A 16,481-nucleotide genomic window follows, 5' to 3' on the forward strand; every position below is an offset into this window, starting at 1 on the left:
TGCTGACTGTGTGCCTGCATTGTCTCACTTGTTTCGTGCTCTCCTGCCAGCCTCACCCCCACACACAGTGGCAAAATACTTGCGCTGGTAAATGCGCCACGCCAAAATTTCATATTTCTGCACACATCTAAATCCCACACTTACACGCATAGCTTTTGGGCTGACAAGTTACTGGTGGCTTTGGCTTTCAAAGATTTATGAATGAAGACGGCAGTTGGATTTTTCATTCGCCACTACCGGCCACTTGTGCCATTTTTGTCACACATACGCATATGAGAGTGCCTGTGTGTGTTGAGTACTCGCGATACACACTTGAGCCCATTTGTTGGCTTCTGTGTGTGTGTGTCGTCGTGCCAGTGAAATATTTGCACTCGCATGCCGGGAAAAGCCGAAAATGTGTACACGGACGGACGTGTAGTACATGCGAGCAAGGTAGTAAAATGTTGTTGTTGTAGCAGTAGTTGTTGTTCCTGGCACTGTTGTTGTTGTAGCGTGCGCAAATTATGAGAAATGTACTCAAATCTACGACGCAGATTTATTTAATGTTTCATCCTTCCTTTAAGCCTGGCTCTCGCTGCTGCGCTCGCACGCTAATGCCGGTGGCAAAAGTGTTGTCGTGTGTACGCGCGACGGTAGCGGCGTGAAACAGTGGGAAGTGTAATATATATTTTTACAACACTAACCACTACCGATTACTGGCACTTGGAATATACTTTTGCAACTTTCGAAGCAGCAGCTGTATACATGTATATATGCCACTTGGACACATACAGGAGCGTATTTATACATATATACGTACACACACCTATAAATAGGTTCTTTGGCGTATTGCCATTCACTGCTTTATGAGTATGTATCGCGTTTTTTTACGGCAAATGTGTATGATTAAGTCTAATGAGCGCTCATATTGCAGCTTTGCAGGTGTAGGAGAGTAGCTTCAGAAATATTGTGGGAACTTAATGGCCATCAGTGTAGAAATAATGTAGGAATCTGCAACGAAATATTTGGTTGAATTAACTTGATTTACTTTGAGACTGCGGCCAAAATACTTAATGCCGTAAGCCGCAGTTGCCACCTGGTTTTGATACTGTAAACATATAATACTTTTAGTATGAATACCTCCAAGGATCTGTGGGCTTCGTGCGAACTCAGCAAGCTTTGGCCCGCAACTAGCAATTGTGGGTATCCAAAGGCTTCCTGACACACATCGCCGCAATAATAAGTTTCCTAACTAGATGCTGTTCTATTGTCACTCACTCTTCTTCTTCTTCTTCTTCTTATTATTATTTTTATTGGCGTAAAAACCGCGAGGTTATGAGTTTAGAACAACGAAAATTGGAGATCCCAAGCGAAGTCAAGTCCTTCTCAACCTGGTCTTTTCAAAGGAGTAGAGGTCTTCCTCTTCCTCTGTTTCCCCCAGCGGGTATGCGTCAAATACTTTCTAGCGTGTTTTCGTCCATTCGGACGACATAACCAATCCAGCGTAGCCGCTGTCTTTTAATTCGCTGAACTAAGTCAATGTTGATGTTGATGGCTAGACGTCCATCCACCGCTCTCCCACCACACATACAACATCGAATTTGCGATCCTTTATATGGTCTCTGTAGTAAATGCCACAAGAATCTACTCGTCTCAGTCCTTGTCCCGTCCATCGCACTTCCTGGAAGGCGGTGAGCCCAGCCTTTATTTTTATGAGGCCAAACAGCTGGACAGTGGCACCTTCCCAATTAAGGACCGGACATTCCAGGTAGATGCCCTTAAATCGTATTCCTTAATGCATTTGCCATGGTCATTATCGAAAGGGGGGTTTCTAGTCCGACACTGGGGTCGCTTTTTACGTGGCGAGTTCCAAACCCAGCGCTAAACCAGAGTCTTCTTCATCAGAGTTTTTCTTTCTAAGTATAAGGGGTATAAGTAGTAGGGATGTCTCCAACGGAACTACCGGATTAAGTACTATTTCATGAGAGAGAACAAGACATTAAAGTTTCTTTTATGGAATGAACTTACTGACCCATTCTGTTGTGTCTTAGTTTCGTCATAACTTTGCTCATATCTTTTCATTTATCAGCGGACTGGTTCTAGTTGTTTGTTGTTGATTAGCGTGTACCAAGCGCACTGGAGGTCCATGGATCAAGCGTTGGAACGCTAGGAGTCATCGGACAACCCACCCGATTCCGAACTTGGGATAAGGGTGCTCTTCCAGTACATTTATTGGCTTTGCAGTTGTGGCATATTCGCTGTGACCGGCAATCATTCAAATCTAAAATGGAGAAAGCTTGAAGCTAGTTTTGAGCGTACAATCAACAAGCTGGTATAGCCCCTGTGCTTTTTCTGACTAGGCTGCAGTTTAACCTTAATGACAGTCACCTCATTTTGAAAATGCTGCAATGGTTTGCAACCATGAAACTAGATTTCGCACAGAGCCCTCGACAGAAGGCTCTCCCTACCATCGCTCTTAACTTCAATCCATCTGCGAAAAATGAGGTAGCTGTTACAGTCCCGAACCGATCTATTCTGTAAACTTACATGCTGTCTAGAGAGTATCAAGGACAGGTTCTACCTCAAGCCAACATTTAAATTGAGTTTGTGTTTTGACTTTTATTAACACCAATCTTTAGTTTTGAAAACACTACACATATATATAAACAAGGCAATCTACCATTGCGAAAAAAAAAAACAAATTTACTTTTCAAGTCTTATTCTAAACACGAACTAAGCGACCATTGCGATCGGCGCGTCGCTGCTGTGGTGGCGCTGCAAAGAATATCTGACGCAAATTGCCACCATCGGAGGGCACAAAAATCAAACGTCCGCTCTGCAAATCACTAAGTCCACTGAGTAATTCTATTTGTTCAGCCGACAATTCGGCATCTTCGGCGGCTGCCGCTGGCTCCAACTCGTTCAGTTCCACACCAAAGTCTTCCTCCTCTATGACGGGTGGCATTACTGCAACAACGCCAGGTGCGCCATATGTGTCCGCCGGCAAACGTGACTCCGCCTCTTCAGCGCCAGGTGCGCCATATGTTTCCGCCGGCAAGCGTGACTCTGCTACATCAACGCCGGTTGGTGGACCATAAGTTGCGGCTGGTATTGGCTGTTCCGCTGCCTCGGCATCCAATTCACCGCTCACATCGATGGGAGCTGCGCCAGCGTTGTCGTCATCGCTCGACGCCACAGTAGGCGTGAAGGTCTCCTCCGCCACAGCCGGAAAATCAGCAACAGGCTGAGCGGGAGCATCAGCGTCAACATTAGTGGCAGCACTGCCAGCAACAATAGCCACGTCCACGTTGAGTGTTGGATTGCTGGCGGCAAATTCTTCGGCATCTTTATTGGGCGGTTGAAAGTGCTCTGCAGGTTCTTCGACTGTGTCGGCATCGACCACTGGTGGCCCATATTCGATTGCGGGCGTGTGCGTCTCTACTGCGGCCTCAGAAGTTTCTTCTTTAATTTCAACTTGCAACTCAACGTCATCCTCTGCGTCGCTTTTCGGGTTTTCGGTTGTGGTTGCGACTTTTTCCTCATTCTCTTCTACGTCAGCACCTTCGACAATCACTTCAATGTCAACATTTACGTCACCCGAGCCAGCTGTGTCCTCAGCTTGCGCTGTTGTAGCATCATTAGCTGGCGTAGGCGTGCTGCTCACCGCTGGCAACTCTGTTGTTCTGCGTTCACTTGGCAACTCGAAGGGTATGTGTGGCCGAAAGCCGGCTGCCGGGTAACCGGTGCGCGCTTGCACTGGCTGCGCAGTGGTTGCCAGCACCTGACGTGCTGAATGCACTCGCTGCCGCTGGTGAGTGCTCGGGCGCTTAAGTGGAGTTGCCGCAACAACCGCGATTGCCACGGCGAGCAGTATGAAGATGGTTAAGCGCATTTTATGTGCTGCGTATGTAGTGTGATGCGTGTAGAGTTTACTTTTTTGGTGCTGCCTTCAAGTGGGTGGTGCTCCCAATAAGGCTGCGTTCGTGCTACTGGTACTACCGGCACCCCAAACTAAGCTTTTATAGTACGCTATAAAAAACACATACTTTTTAGTTTGTTTCTATTGTTGTAGTGCTCTGAAATTATGCGCGTAAAAACAAGTACAACCTCAGAATAATATTCACTTGAATATACTCATATTTTTTTTTTACTACAACAACACTGCTTCCGAAATTTTTATTCCTTTGTGGGCTCAACGTCGCACATTTTGTTCCGAAACTCGCATTTCGAATTCTTTTTGCGCATTCAGCGGACATTTCCGGTTGCAAGGTTAAAAAGTCAGCACAGCAACAAAGCCCTCGATGATAACTGGCGAAAAATATTTGTGTGCGCGGCCTTTGAAGTGACTATTGATTCAATAGTTGAAATAATCAAAAGGGTGCAAAACGACAAACGACGTTGAATTCAATGTTAATGTAGGCTTTAAGCCGTCGTGTGGTGTCAGTGCACAGCAAAAACAATAAAAACAATAACAACTTTAACTACGGTTGCGTCGAAGCTATTATACCCTTCACAAATAGCATGTTAACTAACAAGAAATTGATTTTGAACGTTTAGTTTGTATGACAGCTATATGCTATAGTAGTCCGATCTGAACAATTTCTTGGGAGATTGTATCAATACTTCAAATAATAATTCCTGCAAAATTTGGTGAATATATCTCTTTAAATAGAAAAGTGTTTCATACAAGCACTTGATTTCTAACGTTCGGTTTGTATGGCAGCTATATGCTATAGCCATCCGATCTGAACAAATTCTTCGGAGATTGTGCTATTGTCTTTAGGAATAGTCTGCGCCAAATTTAGTGAATATATCTCTTTAAGTAAAAAAGTTTTTCATACAAGCACTTGATTTCGAGCGTTCAGTTTGTATGGCAGCTATATGCTATAGTGATCCGATCTAAACAATTTCTGCAGAAATTACTCCAATGGCTCAAATAATAATTCATGTCAAATTTCTTGAAAATAACTCGTCGTATAAAAAAACTTTCCATAGAAGCACTTCTTGCCGATCGTTCAGTTTGTATGGCAGCTATATGTTATAGTGGTCCGATATCGGCCGTTTGGACAAATAAGCAGCTTCTTGGTGAGAAAAGTATGCGTGCGAAATTTCAAAGCGATATCTCATAAAATATACCCAGTATGTGTGCAAAATTTCAGAGCGATATCTCATATAATATACCCTGTACTGGGTATAAAGAAAAATACCCGCAGAAACAATAGCACACGATTTTCGGCTTGTCATTACTATTTTTATAATTTTTTATTATTTTTTATTTAATTTAATTTTTTTTTTATTGTTTTTGCAACCAAATTAATCGTGTTATTTTTGCATTTTTGCTCGTTGACGCAGTTGCTTCGCCTGCTGTGCCGCGCTGACGCAGCCGAAATGCCAATCACGTACCAGCGGCGCATCGCAAATTTATTGCCTCTTTTGGCTTGGCGTTCGTCGCATTTTTTAATTAATCCATTTTTTGCATGTCAATTCGCTTTGCTGTCACTTCTGAACGCCTTTTCGCTGCGTAATCCTAGGCGCTTTTTAACGCGCAACTTTTTTACGACAATTTTTTTTACGCTTTTGTTGTTATTTTTCCTACTTTTTGCAAAATATTTTCAAAAATGCATCAGCACGCGACTTTGTTTTTCAATTTAAATCTATTTTTTCCCTTACTACGCCTGCTTGTTGTTGTCAGCATGATTGATGTTGTTGTTGTGTCGCTGTTGCAGCTGTTGCCCTTATGATAAATTATGATTGTAATCTCATTATATGCAGCAGCTGTTGCAGCCCGCAGTCAGTGTAGTCGATAGCAGCAACAACAATCACAGTAACAAAATGTGCATTTAGCGTTGCAAGTAACGCTGTTGCCGGCAAGCTATACGTTTCGATATAAAGTTTTAGGTATCCCATGAAACTCGGTTTAACAAACTTCGTCTATGAGAGTGAGGTACATTTTTGCGAATTAGTTGGTGGAGACGAATTTCGCAACAGGCACAGAAAATGTAATCAATAGATCTTGTTTGGTGCATGAATGACAGTTCATTAGCTTCACCACAAGGTTTGTGGCATTCAGAAGGAAACGTTGGTGACACTATAAATTATATACTACATATATAGTAATTTTCAAGATATTACTCTGCATTTTTGTACACGTTCTTTTCTAATCAGGAAGGAGCTCATGTGTTGGAACCACCGATATCGGACCACTATAGCATATAGCTGTCATACAAACTGTACAGACAAAATTAAGTTTTTGTATGAAAAACTTTTTTAGTTTACAAGATATCTTCACAAAATTTGTCATGGGTTATTACCTCATGCAAAGTGATAATATCTGAAGAAAGTTTCGAAATCGAATAACTATAGCATATAGCTGCCATACAAACTTTACTATCTAGAATAAGTCCTTGTACGAAAAACTTTTTAATTTGATGAGGTATCTTTACGAATTTTGGTATAAATTATTGCCTAAGACAGCGCCACAATATCTTAAGAAATTTTTCAAATCGAATAACTATAGCCTATAGCTGCCATACAAACGTTACTATCAAAATCAAGTGCTTGTATGGAGAACTTTTTTATTTTGCAAGATATATTCATGAAATTTGGCACGAATAATTATCTAAAGCAACGTTACAATATATGAAGAATTTTTCTAGATCGGGCTACTATAGCATATAGCTGCCATACAAACTGAACTATCAAAATCAAGTTTTTTTATGGAATCGTTTGTATTTGTGAAGGGTGTTCGCGCTATAAGTTAATATTTTACTATAATTTCTCTAAATTTTGAATTATAAATAGTCAGTGAATTATTTTATTTTACTTGGAAGTCATGTTGCACTCATTTCCGCTTACATTACATAATGTTATTCAAGCTCGTGTTCGTGTTCGTGTTAAATTATGCATGCACAGCCACATATTTACCTCGCGCCGTTGTAATTTATTTCACAAATTGTTTACAAATAAATCTGCTGTAGGTTTACCGGCATGCTATGCTATGCGACGCACTTACAGCTGTGGCAGCACGTGATTGCAAATACCTTTGCGTAACTGTGGCAAGCGTACGCACCGCAAAAATTGATTACAAATCACGCACAAAAATACAAATCGATTTGCAAAGCAGCGCTCCAATATGCCAAATATTCCAACTACTGTAAATAACTGATTTTATAGTCCAGCACTCATACATTTATGGGCGTCACTATGCGCTGTTGTTGTAATTACCGCAAAGTCACACGCGCAAACAGACAAATGCATGCATTAATTAGTTTGTACATATTATGTATAGCGGCATGTTTGTATAGTTAGTTTCATTTAAATTTGCCTTCCGTGCAGCAGGGGTGGCCAGCTTCCAAGTGAGGTGTGCAAATGTTGTATTTTGGTTGCAAATTTGTTTTTGCATTGCGTTGAGTTGCGCTCTGGCTTTGTAGTTTCGTGTACACAAATCGAAATGTCATGCCATTAGCTTATTTGGTACACAACTTGTTGTTTTAAACAGGTCAAACGGTACTATATTTTGATTGTGTGTGGATGCTGGTGCTGGTTTGTTTTTATCACGATTGGGCCATCCATGCGGGCTCTGCACATTTTAAGGGGTTATACGGCGTTATTGCTCCATGTCAATTGGAGTCTACAGCCTACCATAGTAAAACACATCTTTTTCGTTTTTTTTATTAACATAGTTCCCTTCAAAGGTGATGCCCTGACTATAGCGACCCTCTAACTTTTTGATATCATTTTCTGTAGTAGGATTTGTTCTGTCATGTGCTTCAAAATAGGACTCAGTTTCGAGGAAAACCTCTTCATTCGACTAAAATTCCTCCCCATTGAATATTCTTTTGAGATCTGAGTACAGGAAACAGTTTATGGCTGCCAGTTCTGGAGAAAATGGTGGAAGTGGTAGAAATTCCAAGTCTAATTCATTGATTTTGACCATCGTTTTTACAGACTTGTGACACGGTGCGTATCCTTGGTGAAACAGCACTTTCTTTTTCTTCAAATACGGCCGTTTTTCGGCGATTTGGTCAGTAACGCTGATGATTGTTCTTCCTTTTTCATGGTGGTCAAAAAAAATTACTCCATGCGCATTCTAAAATGCAGACGCCACAACCTTACTAGCCGATTGTTTTTCCACGTTTTGAAGCGGGTTCCTTGTGTGCCTGTTTAATCCATTGTCAGATATTGGCATAAAAATTCGGCTTTATGAGGCTGGAATATCTCCAAACACTGCTTCGTATCATTAACTCTGAAGTTCTGATCAAAAGTGAGCTCGCTCTGCACCCACTTTGCATAGAACTTTCCTATACCCAACTACTCGTGAATTATATGATGTAAACGTTCAGTTGATATCTTAAAAGGGTCTGCTGTCTCGAACAAATTAACTTTACTGTTATGGTGACCAGTTAGTATTTGATTTTCTTTGCCATGCTACTGCTGAGATCATCGTATAGACAATGCATAAGTTTCCCATTGTTTATCTCGTTTTAGGATGTTAGCCGTACACAATTCTTGTCAATCTCGTCCACTATTTTGTTGCTCTAGATGCTTTTGTGACCTGGCACCCAGTAGAAGTGAAGTTGCTTACTTCTGGAGGCAAGACTTTCCACTGCTGGTCTACTTCCCAAAACACTTCTGGTCGATATGCGATAAGAGGTTACTGCTTTGATTGCTGCTCGGTTTTCCATATAGATGATCACTCTGGAATTACTTGTAGGTCCATTAGAGGTCAGCTCTGCTCCTTTCGCAATAGCAAAGACCTCAGCTTGAAATATACTGCAATGGTCCGGCAACTTAAAAGGTTACCTTGTGCCTAACTCTGGACAGTACATTCCCGCACCTCCGTCCTTCGTTTTCGAGCCATCATTATAGATGTATAGAGTGTTGCGCGTACCTCTGTGCCAGCCATCTTTTCCTTTGTTTACTTTGAACCTTCTTTTCCGGTTGAACCGCCATTGTCCATTGAGCTATGCCGGAAGGTCCCACGATTTTACTGCCCAGACCCGCTTACGATGTCTGTAGACACCTACCCGTTAATAAGATGCCAATTTCATCCCCATATGCCACTATCTTAGGGGCTTTGCCTTCAAAGTTCCTTAGCAGTTTATTCACCACTAATGTCCATAGAAGCGGAGATAGCACTCCACCTTGGGGATTACCTCTACAGATTTCCTTGGTCATTTTAGCGTCGTACTATTCTGTTCTTATCCGTCTAGAGTTCAAAAGACATTTGATCCAGCGTTTTGTAGCAAGATCAACACCTATTGACTGGCTACTATTCAGTACAGATTCCGAAGAGACTTTGTTGAACTCTCCAGAAATGACCAGAAATGCTCGAAAAGCATACTCCTTATCTCAAATCAAATAAAAAAAGTTTTCCTTACAAGAACTTGAGGTGGATCGGTCGATGTGTAGGACAGCTGTATGCTATAGTGATCCGATATTGGCTATTACGACAAATGAGTAGCTTTCTTTAGCGAGAAACAGATGCGAACGATAGCTCATAAGCTAAGAGCCGATTCTATTAGTATATGTATATATACTTGTATATCTTCATTATCGGAATATATTAAATATTTATTACATGTCAATACGAAACTCTAAAGTTTCCAGTTAGAAAGTGTTCGAAAACGACACTTGCTAACTTCTTCAAAACTTCGTGCAATTTTCTTGCGAAATTCTTGCCAACAGTTAGCCTTTCACAATTACTTTATACGCTCGTTTGAGTCTTTTTCATGGCAACCGCCAACCAGCCGCATTTGTTCGACAAGCAAATAACGAGTTCGCAAAGCGCTCGTAAACTTGTGTGGGAGCCACTCTCCGCTCCCCCGCTCACGGCATGTGCGTAAATGTGGCCATTTGTATGAATGAATTGGGCTGTTGACCTTGTTGTTGTTGTTGTTATGTGTGTGTGTTCGAGTGTGTTATTAATGAATTCGCCATTTTTGCAAGGAGTCTAATGGCCATTGTAGGCGGACGAGTGGTAGTAGCTACCAGCAAAAAACAAAAAAAAAATAATAGCAACAAGAAAAAACTGAAAACAACAACAAGATGAACAATATAAAAACAACAATAATAACAACAATAACGAAAATAAAAGCAACAAGAAGAACAATATAAAAACAACAACAATAATAACAACGAGCACGAAAATAAAAGCAACAATGAGAACAACAACAACAAGGAAAACAACACTAAAAACCACAAAAAAACCAACAACAATAACAACAACAAAAACAACAACAACTACGCAGTATGCTCGTACTTCAGTTTCGTATTCATCAGCTTCTGCCGCTGACTAATGAACTTCCGCTCAATGTGCTTTGCGTGTGCGTTTTTCTTCCTTGCTTTGCTTCTTATTTGCCGTTGCGCCTCATATGTCTTCTTCACTATTCACTATTAATTTGATATTTGCAATTTTTTCATACTCTTCTGCTCGATATTCACTAGTGTTGCCGTACAGTTCGACATTTCGGCAACTGATATGCGCATACATACATAAATACATACATTAGGGTGGGTAAAAACAAAATTTTAATTTTTTTTTTAAATTTTTAATTTTGAATTTTTTTTTAACTTTTAATTTAAAAAATTTTTTTTTTTTTAATTTTCAAAATTTTTTTCGGTACTCTGAAAAATATCTTTTTAGACACCGCTTAGAAAGTTTATCCAAGTGTGAGCTATTAGCAGTCATTTTGCGATTGTGATGTTTGGGCTATTTCTTGCTAATTTTGGGTAGATAAATCCGAAAATGAGGATTTTTGTGTTGTAGTCAAGAGGTGTAGTGGTCAAACCACCATCATTCACTAAAAACACAAAAAAAATAGGCGTGTCATGAAGACACGCGATAGAAGTGAAACTGAATGATTGGATCGGCAAGGATTATTTAATTTTCTATGTTTAGAGGGAGAGGAATCATTTTAATCACGTGTCAAACACTTCTTGATAGTAAATATTAATTTATTCATCATAGGGACATTCGTTTCTCCAGGAGCAATCCTCGAATATTTATCGTCATTCCAGAGTAATGTGTGTTGCTGAGCGAACAGGCTCTCCTCCATGGGGATGTCTTCACTCAGTTCATCTATAGGTATCTGATGAACGACACAATCCTCATTAAAGAAAGATTCATCAACTTTGATGTCGTACAGTTGATACAATGGACTCGGTACTAAGCATCTTAGCCATATTTTAATATTTCTCTTGTTTATTCAACCTGTTAAGTAGCTTGATCGATGAATTTTTTTTCTCTTGATATGAACGTAAACACAGTGATCGTCGTCAATGTTCCTGGGCAAGTGATTGACCATTGTATTGACATCCACTGGAACATTGATCACATACACAACACGTAAAACCGAATGGATTATTTATAAAATCACGGTGAAAGTTCTTATGTGCAGTTTTAAACTTATTAAAGTCTGAATATTGTAATCGATCACCACTATGTACATCACAATCAGGAGGAAGATGAGTCGAAGTCGTTGCTAATAGTTCATTCTCTGGATTATTTACACTATTGTCGACACTGTCACGTAAGAGGTTAGCACGTGGTTGCCTCCGTTCCCTGCTATCTCGTTCAATTTCAGTTCTACTTTTTTTCCGTTTTCTATTCTGATCAATTCCTTCACTCGTCCGTTTTTTCTCCCGCCACGTTTTTGTCCTTTCTGCACCCGACTTCGGCATATTTGCACAAAACTCTCGATTTAAGTAATGAGACACGTACGTTGCTTATGATCACTGTGTTAGAAACCATCAGCTGTTTTCCGCGATCGCGACGCCGCCTGAACGCAGAGAATGACATGAAAGACAGAAAGTCTTCCGTCTCATTCTCGCACGATACACGAAAGCCTCTCACTCTCGCCCGATAGACGAGACGTAAGGTAGTCCGTCTCACTCTCGCTCGATTCCCGGAGGCCTCTCACTCTTACTTACTACGTTAGAGCGAGCGTCACCAAAAAGGTTGCCGATCGAGATTTCAAATCCTCCCATAAGAAGGTTTCACTTCAAAAAGATATATGATGGAAAATTTTTGAATTCAAATTTCGTAAGCAGGATATCTCAAGTACCCCACAGTCCTCATAGCACATCAGTCGCATATTTTTCCTGCAGGTTTTTTGACTAATGTTATTTAAGAATTTTTTTTTTATTTGTTTGAATTTTTTAACACAGCGAAAAAATCATTACAAATCGAAAAGCTAAGTGTTAAGCCAATTTTCTCTATTTTTTTTAACCACCCTAACGTACATAGTCAGTAATTTCATACATAATCTGTCTATATATTTGCCTGTTTTTGTTGCTTTGGCCTCTTCGTATTCAGTGCCTTGCTTTTTATCAATTTTTCATCAATTACTGTGCGTTTTTTTGTATCAGATTCGCCTTTGTTATTCCAAGCGCTTGGCACTCGAGTTCATTTCGGTTCATTAACCTAAATGCTGCGTGGAATGCCAAGCAATTATTTGTGCGCATTTGAGAAGCATATATTATTGGCAATCGTAGAATTATAAGCCGAATCCGCAAACATTTTTTGTTACGCACATTTTTTTGAAATCATTGTATTTCTGAGACTAAGCTTGTGTATAAATATTTATAGGGTTTCCAAGAGCGAGCTTGTGAAGTAATATTATAAATGTAGCTTTTAATCTTTAAGGTTTCTTGGTGTGGCACCAAGTAATTTTCTGCACTTTAAGTTGCACATTTCAAGAGTTCAAGGCACGTTTTAGTGCGTCTACCCTTAAACACTCGACACTGTAGGCGGCTGACGCGCGTCAGAAGGTCTTTCTCTCCCCCATTACACGCGCTGCAGTTGTGGTAATGTGCACGTAAGACGAACTCACACACATTTATGTACAGTTAAGTGCAATAACAATACCCATACTTGCACAAATATTTGCAGACGCTGAATGAGTGCCATAAAATCCATTACCACTACACACGCTCTACACGCAGCCAGCGAAGCTGAGCTTGGCTCAGCTAGGAGATAGGCCACTGAAAAGGCAGCAAAATGCAGAAGCTAAATGCAAAGCGTAAGGTAAAGATAGCGTCTGCACTTGATCCACGTTGACCGCCAACATAGATGTGTGTGTGTGGCGCAGCTAGAAAATATTATGCGAGGTGAGTTGTTAAAGACAGTGCAAGAAAATACGCGGCCCAGTATAAAAATCTGCATTAAAAGCGTGTGGCAGCAAGATAATAACAACTGTTTCTGTGTGTATATGTGTATGCAGTTTTACACCTTCATAATTGCGCAAAGCCACGTCTAGGCAGCGTCTAAGTGCACGAAGGCAAAGTAAAGTGAAGTATGTGAATATATACCTACTAAGAAAAATATGAAGTTGAGGCGGCCCGCTGACGGCATTGGGTTTGAAAATTCCATTAAAATGCGATCAAGGCGTTTGATATTCAGTATATGCAGTAGTTAATAAGCAGTGATTAATATGCGCTGTCGATAACATAAATCGATAACAAATGCAGGAGGCATAACTAACATTTGAATACTCATTAGTACTTCAAAAAGACCAAAGTTTTGAATTTGATATGAATTTTGAGTATTTTTTTTTGGTTTCATATAAGAAAAACCTTGCAGCAAAGCTATGATACCCTTCACAGCTGCATTTTTAATAGCATAAAATGTATAAAAAGATTTTTATCTTGTTTTTGGTCGAACAGATTGTATGACAGTTATATGAAATAGAGATCTGATCGAAAAAAATTTGTGCGGAGATTGTATCGTTACCTTAAATAATAATTCATGCCAAATTTTGTGACGATACTTCGACGAAGAAACAAGGTTTTCGAACAACGACTTGATTTTTATCGTGCAGTTTGTATGACAGCTGTATGCTATAGTGGGCCGATTTAAAAAACTTTTTCGTAGATTGTACCCTTGTTTCAGGGAATTACCCATGCCAAATTTTATGCTGATATCTCGTCAAATACAAAAGTTTTTCATATACGGACTGGATTCTGATCAGACAGTTGGTATGCCTGCTATATGCTATAGTGCCGCGATCTGAACTATTTCTTCGGAGACTAAAGCGTTGCTTTTGACAATAATCCATGCCGAATATCGTGGAGATATCTCTCCAAATAAAAAGGGTTTTCTTACAAGAACTTCAATATGATAGATCAGTTTGTATGGCAGCTATATGCTATAGTGCCGCGATCTGAACTATTTCTTCGGAGGTTGAAGCGTTCCCTTGGAAAATAATTCAGGCCGAATTTCGTGTCGTCTGCGCTACTCGTATAGGTCGCATTCTGATTTTTAATGGAAAATATTGTGTCTGTCTAGCCATGTGTAGTCTCTCTGCTTTAGGGGTTGAGGAGACATTGTAACAGCATTTCCTGAAATTGTTTGTTTTTGCGGACTCTCTCCCCCGGTTACAGGTTTTTAGGTGCTGCTTATATTCCTCCCAGTTGTCCGGCACTTGACTTTATTGAAAAACCTGCGAACTGCTTTCCTGTGCACTGAGTGTTTGCTAGACCACCATGAACAGCTTTGTTTCTTGTTGGCCACCTTTAGTTGACAAACGCAGTGATCCAATATACATACTATAAATTGGTTTGTTGCAGCCAGCTTGCACTTCAGTCGACCGATGGAGGACGCTCTATCTACCAGTCTTACTTTGTTTATATTTTGCCTAACAATTTCATTAATGACATCACAGTACGTACTTCTAGGGATACGAATGGTCGTCTTCCCTGAAAGGTAGACCGATGCAAGGACGAAGTCAGAACCTTCCTTGTCTTTCACCAGCACCGCCAATAGATTCTGCGTTGGAAACTTTAAAATGCAGAAGAAGTCTAAATCGTTTCTAATCACTACACAAGGACGAGATTTCCCACTAGAGAGATCCCAAATTACCTTGTTATTCCTTGAATTGAGGCAACTTACTTCTACTCCAAAGATCCACGGTTCCTGGATCACTAAGATACCCAGGACGTTTGGTGCAGGTTCACCAGTCCTTCCTGCTCGCTGTGAGACTCGTTTCGCTCTCCTTCAACGGTAGCGGCAGTCGGAACCTGTTCAGCTGAGTTTATGCCAGAATGAGTCGGTTCCTCGTCTACTTGCCTCCTTTGTTCCTGGCTATATTAGGCGCCGTTGTGGACATCGAGGGCCGTATAACCATCTTACTAGATCAGTACTTCAGTTCAATCCGGCCAGATAGGCCTATACTGGTGCATACTTTTCCTAGAAAACCCAAAAGTCCGCCGCGCCTGAGTTTCTTGTCGCGGTAATTCCACCGTTACTTCCCAAAGTGGCCCGTTGGGTAGGCTCCGTTGGAAACCCAAGAGTCCGCCAAGTCAGAGCCCCTTGTCGCAGTAAGGCCATCGCTTCTTCCTAAGGCGGTCTGGTATTGGGTAGGATCCGTTAGAATAAAGTCGATTTTACCTCCCGGCTGCAAGTCAGCCAATGGGAATCTCATAATACCCTGGATGAGGGGTGACAGCTCTTGGTTGCCAAACGCAAATGATCTCTTCCAACCTGAATAAGTAGCGCCGTACAATACCGCAAACACCGGTAGGGAGGGGTCAAGTATGCCTTGTGACTTAAGGTCTTGCTCCTTGTCGTCGCCTGCCATGCGCAGAGGCTATCTATATATCTCTGGCAGATATACGCCACATTGGTCCGATATCGTTGGGTTCGACAATTAAGTAACTACATTGGAAGAGAGGGATGTGTATAAAATTTCAGATTGTTAACTCATAGATCCAGGATTTTATAATATAACAAACTTATAAGGCTATGCATGAACTTAGTGGCTTTACAAGTCCTTAAAGGTTGGAATACTCCATAAGACGCTTTCAAAATCGTAATTCTAATCTATAAGACAAGTGTACCCAAGCTTGCGGTCTTCACTTCGGTGTCTCATATTATGAAAATTTTCACTTGAATTGAGGAAAATTTAAATTTTCGTCGTTATAGCTTAAATTTTGTCCAAACAGTATCTGAAATATTCAAATTAACCACATCCCAGCACATGTGTGTGTCCTGTGTCGTGAGTCGAGTGACAGTTTATGAATACATTATGGCGGTAGTGTCCCCAGCAGCACCATTCATATAGTTATATGAGGTATCTCTATAATGGAAAATGCCAATTCCAATCAAAACGAAGCTGAAATCATTTGTAGTTTTCAATAAACACTGAGCGTGGTGCAAGTAAATAGGAAAAACAAAAACAAATAGAAGTCAGCAAATGCGCCTCATTAGCACAAGCTCGTACACATATATGTATATATAAATGTGTGTGTGTGGCCGAATGAGTAATTGGACCACATAACCAATGAACCGCATTCACAAGCGCCGAAGTTGTAGTAATTAGTAGTTGGGAATGGCATGGCGCCTAAAATCGAGCACTTGAAGTTGCGAAGCGGAAGGTGGGACCATGTTGGGGGATGTTTGTGGCAAATTGCGGAGGAGCTATGAGTGTGTACCAGGAGCCGGGTATAAACCGAATTGCATGCACATTTTTACATTTAAATATATTTTACTGAACGCTTTCGGC

At 40.7% G+C, this 16,481-nt stretch overlaps 2 protein-coding genes across 2 annotated transcripts in view; one reads left to right on the forward strand and one right to left on the reverse strand.

Moving 5' to 3' along the window:
* Positions 1-16,481, forward strand: part of LOC105227865 (beta-1-syntrophin) — a 134,510-nt gene that overhangs the window by 60,490 nt on the left and 57,539 nt on the right. The gene's annotated exons all lie outside the window — the stretch shown is intronic.
* Positions 2,582-5,164, reverse strand: LOC105227864 (uncharacterized). Its single transcript, XM_011207400.4, has one exon. It carries the CDS (start codon positions 3,869-3,871, stop codon positions 2,702-2,704), a length of 1,170 nt encoding a protein of 389 aa, XP_011205702.2. The 5' UTR covers positions 3,872-5,164; the 3' UTR covers positions 2,582-2,701.

The sequence above is a fragment of the Bactrocera dorsalis genome, chromosome 5, assembly GCF_023373825.1.
Source record: "Bactrocera dorsalis isolate Fly_Bdor chromosome 5, ASM2337382v1, whole genome shotgun sequence".
In the NCBI taxonomy this organism is placed as follows: Eukaryota; Metazoa; Arthropoda; class Insecta; order Diptera; family Tephritidae; genus Bactrocera; species Bactrocera dorsalis.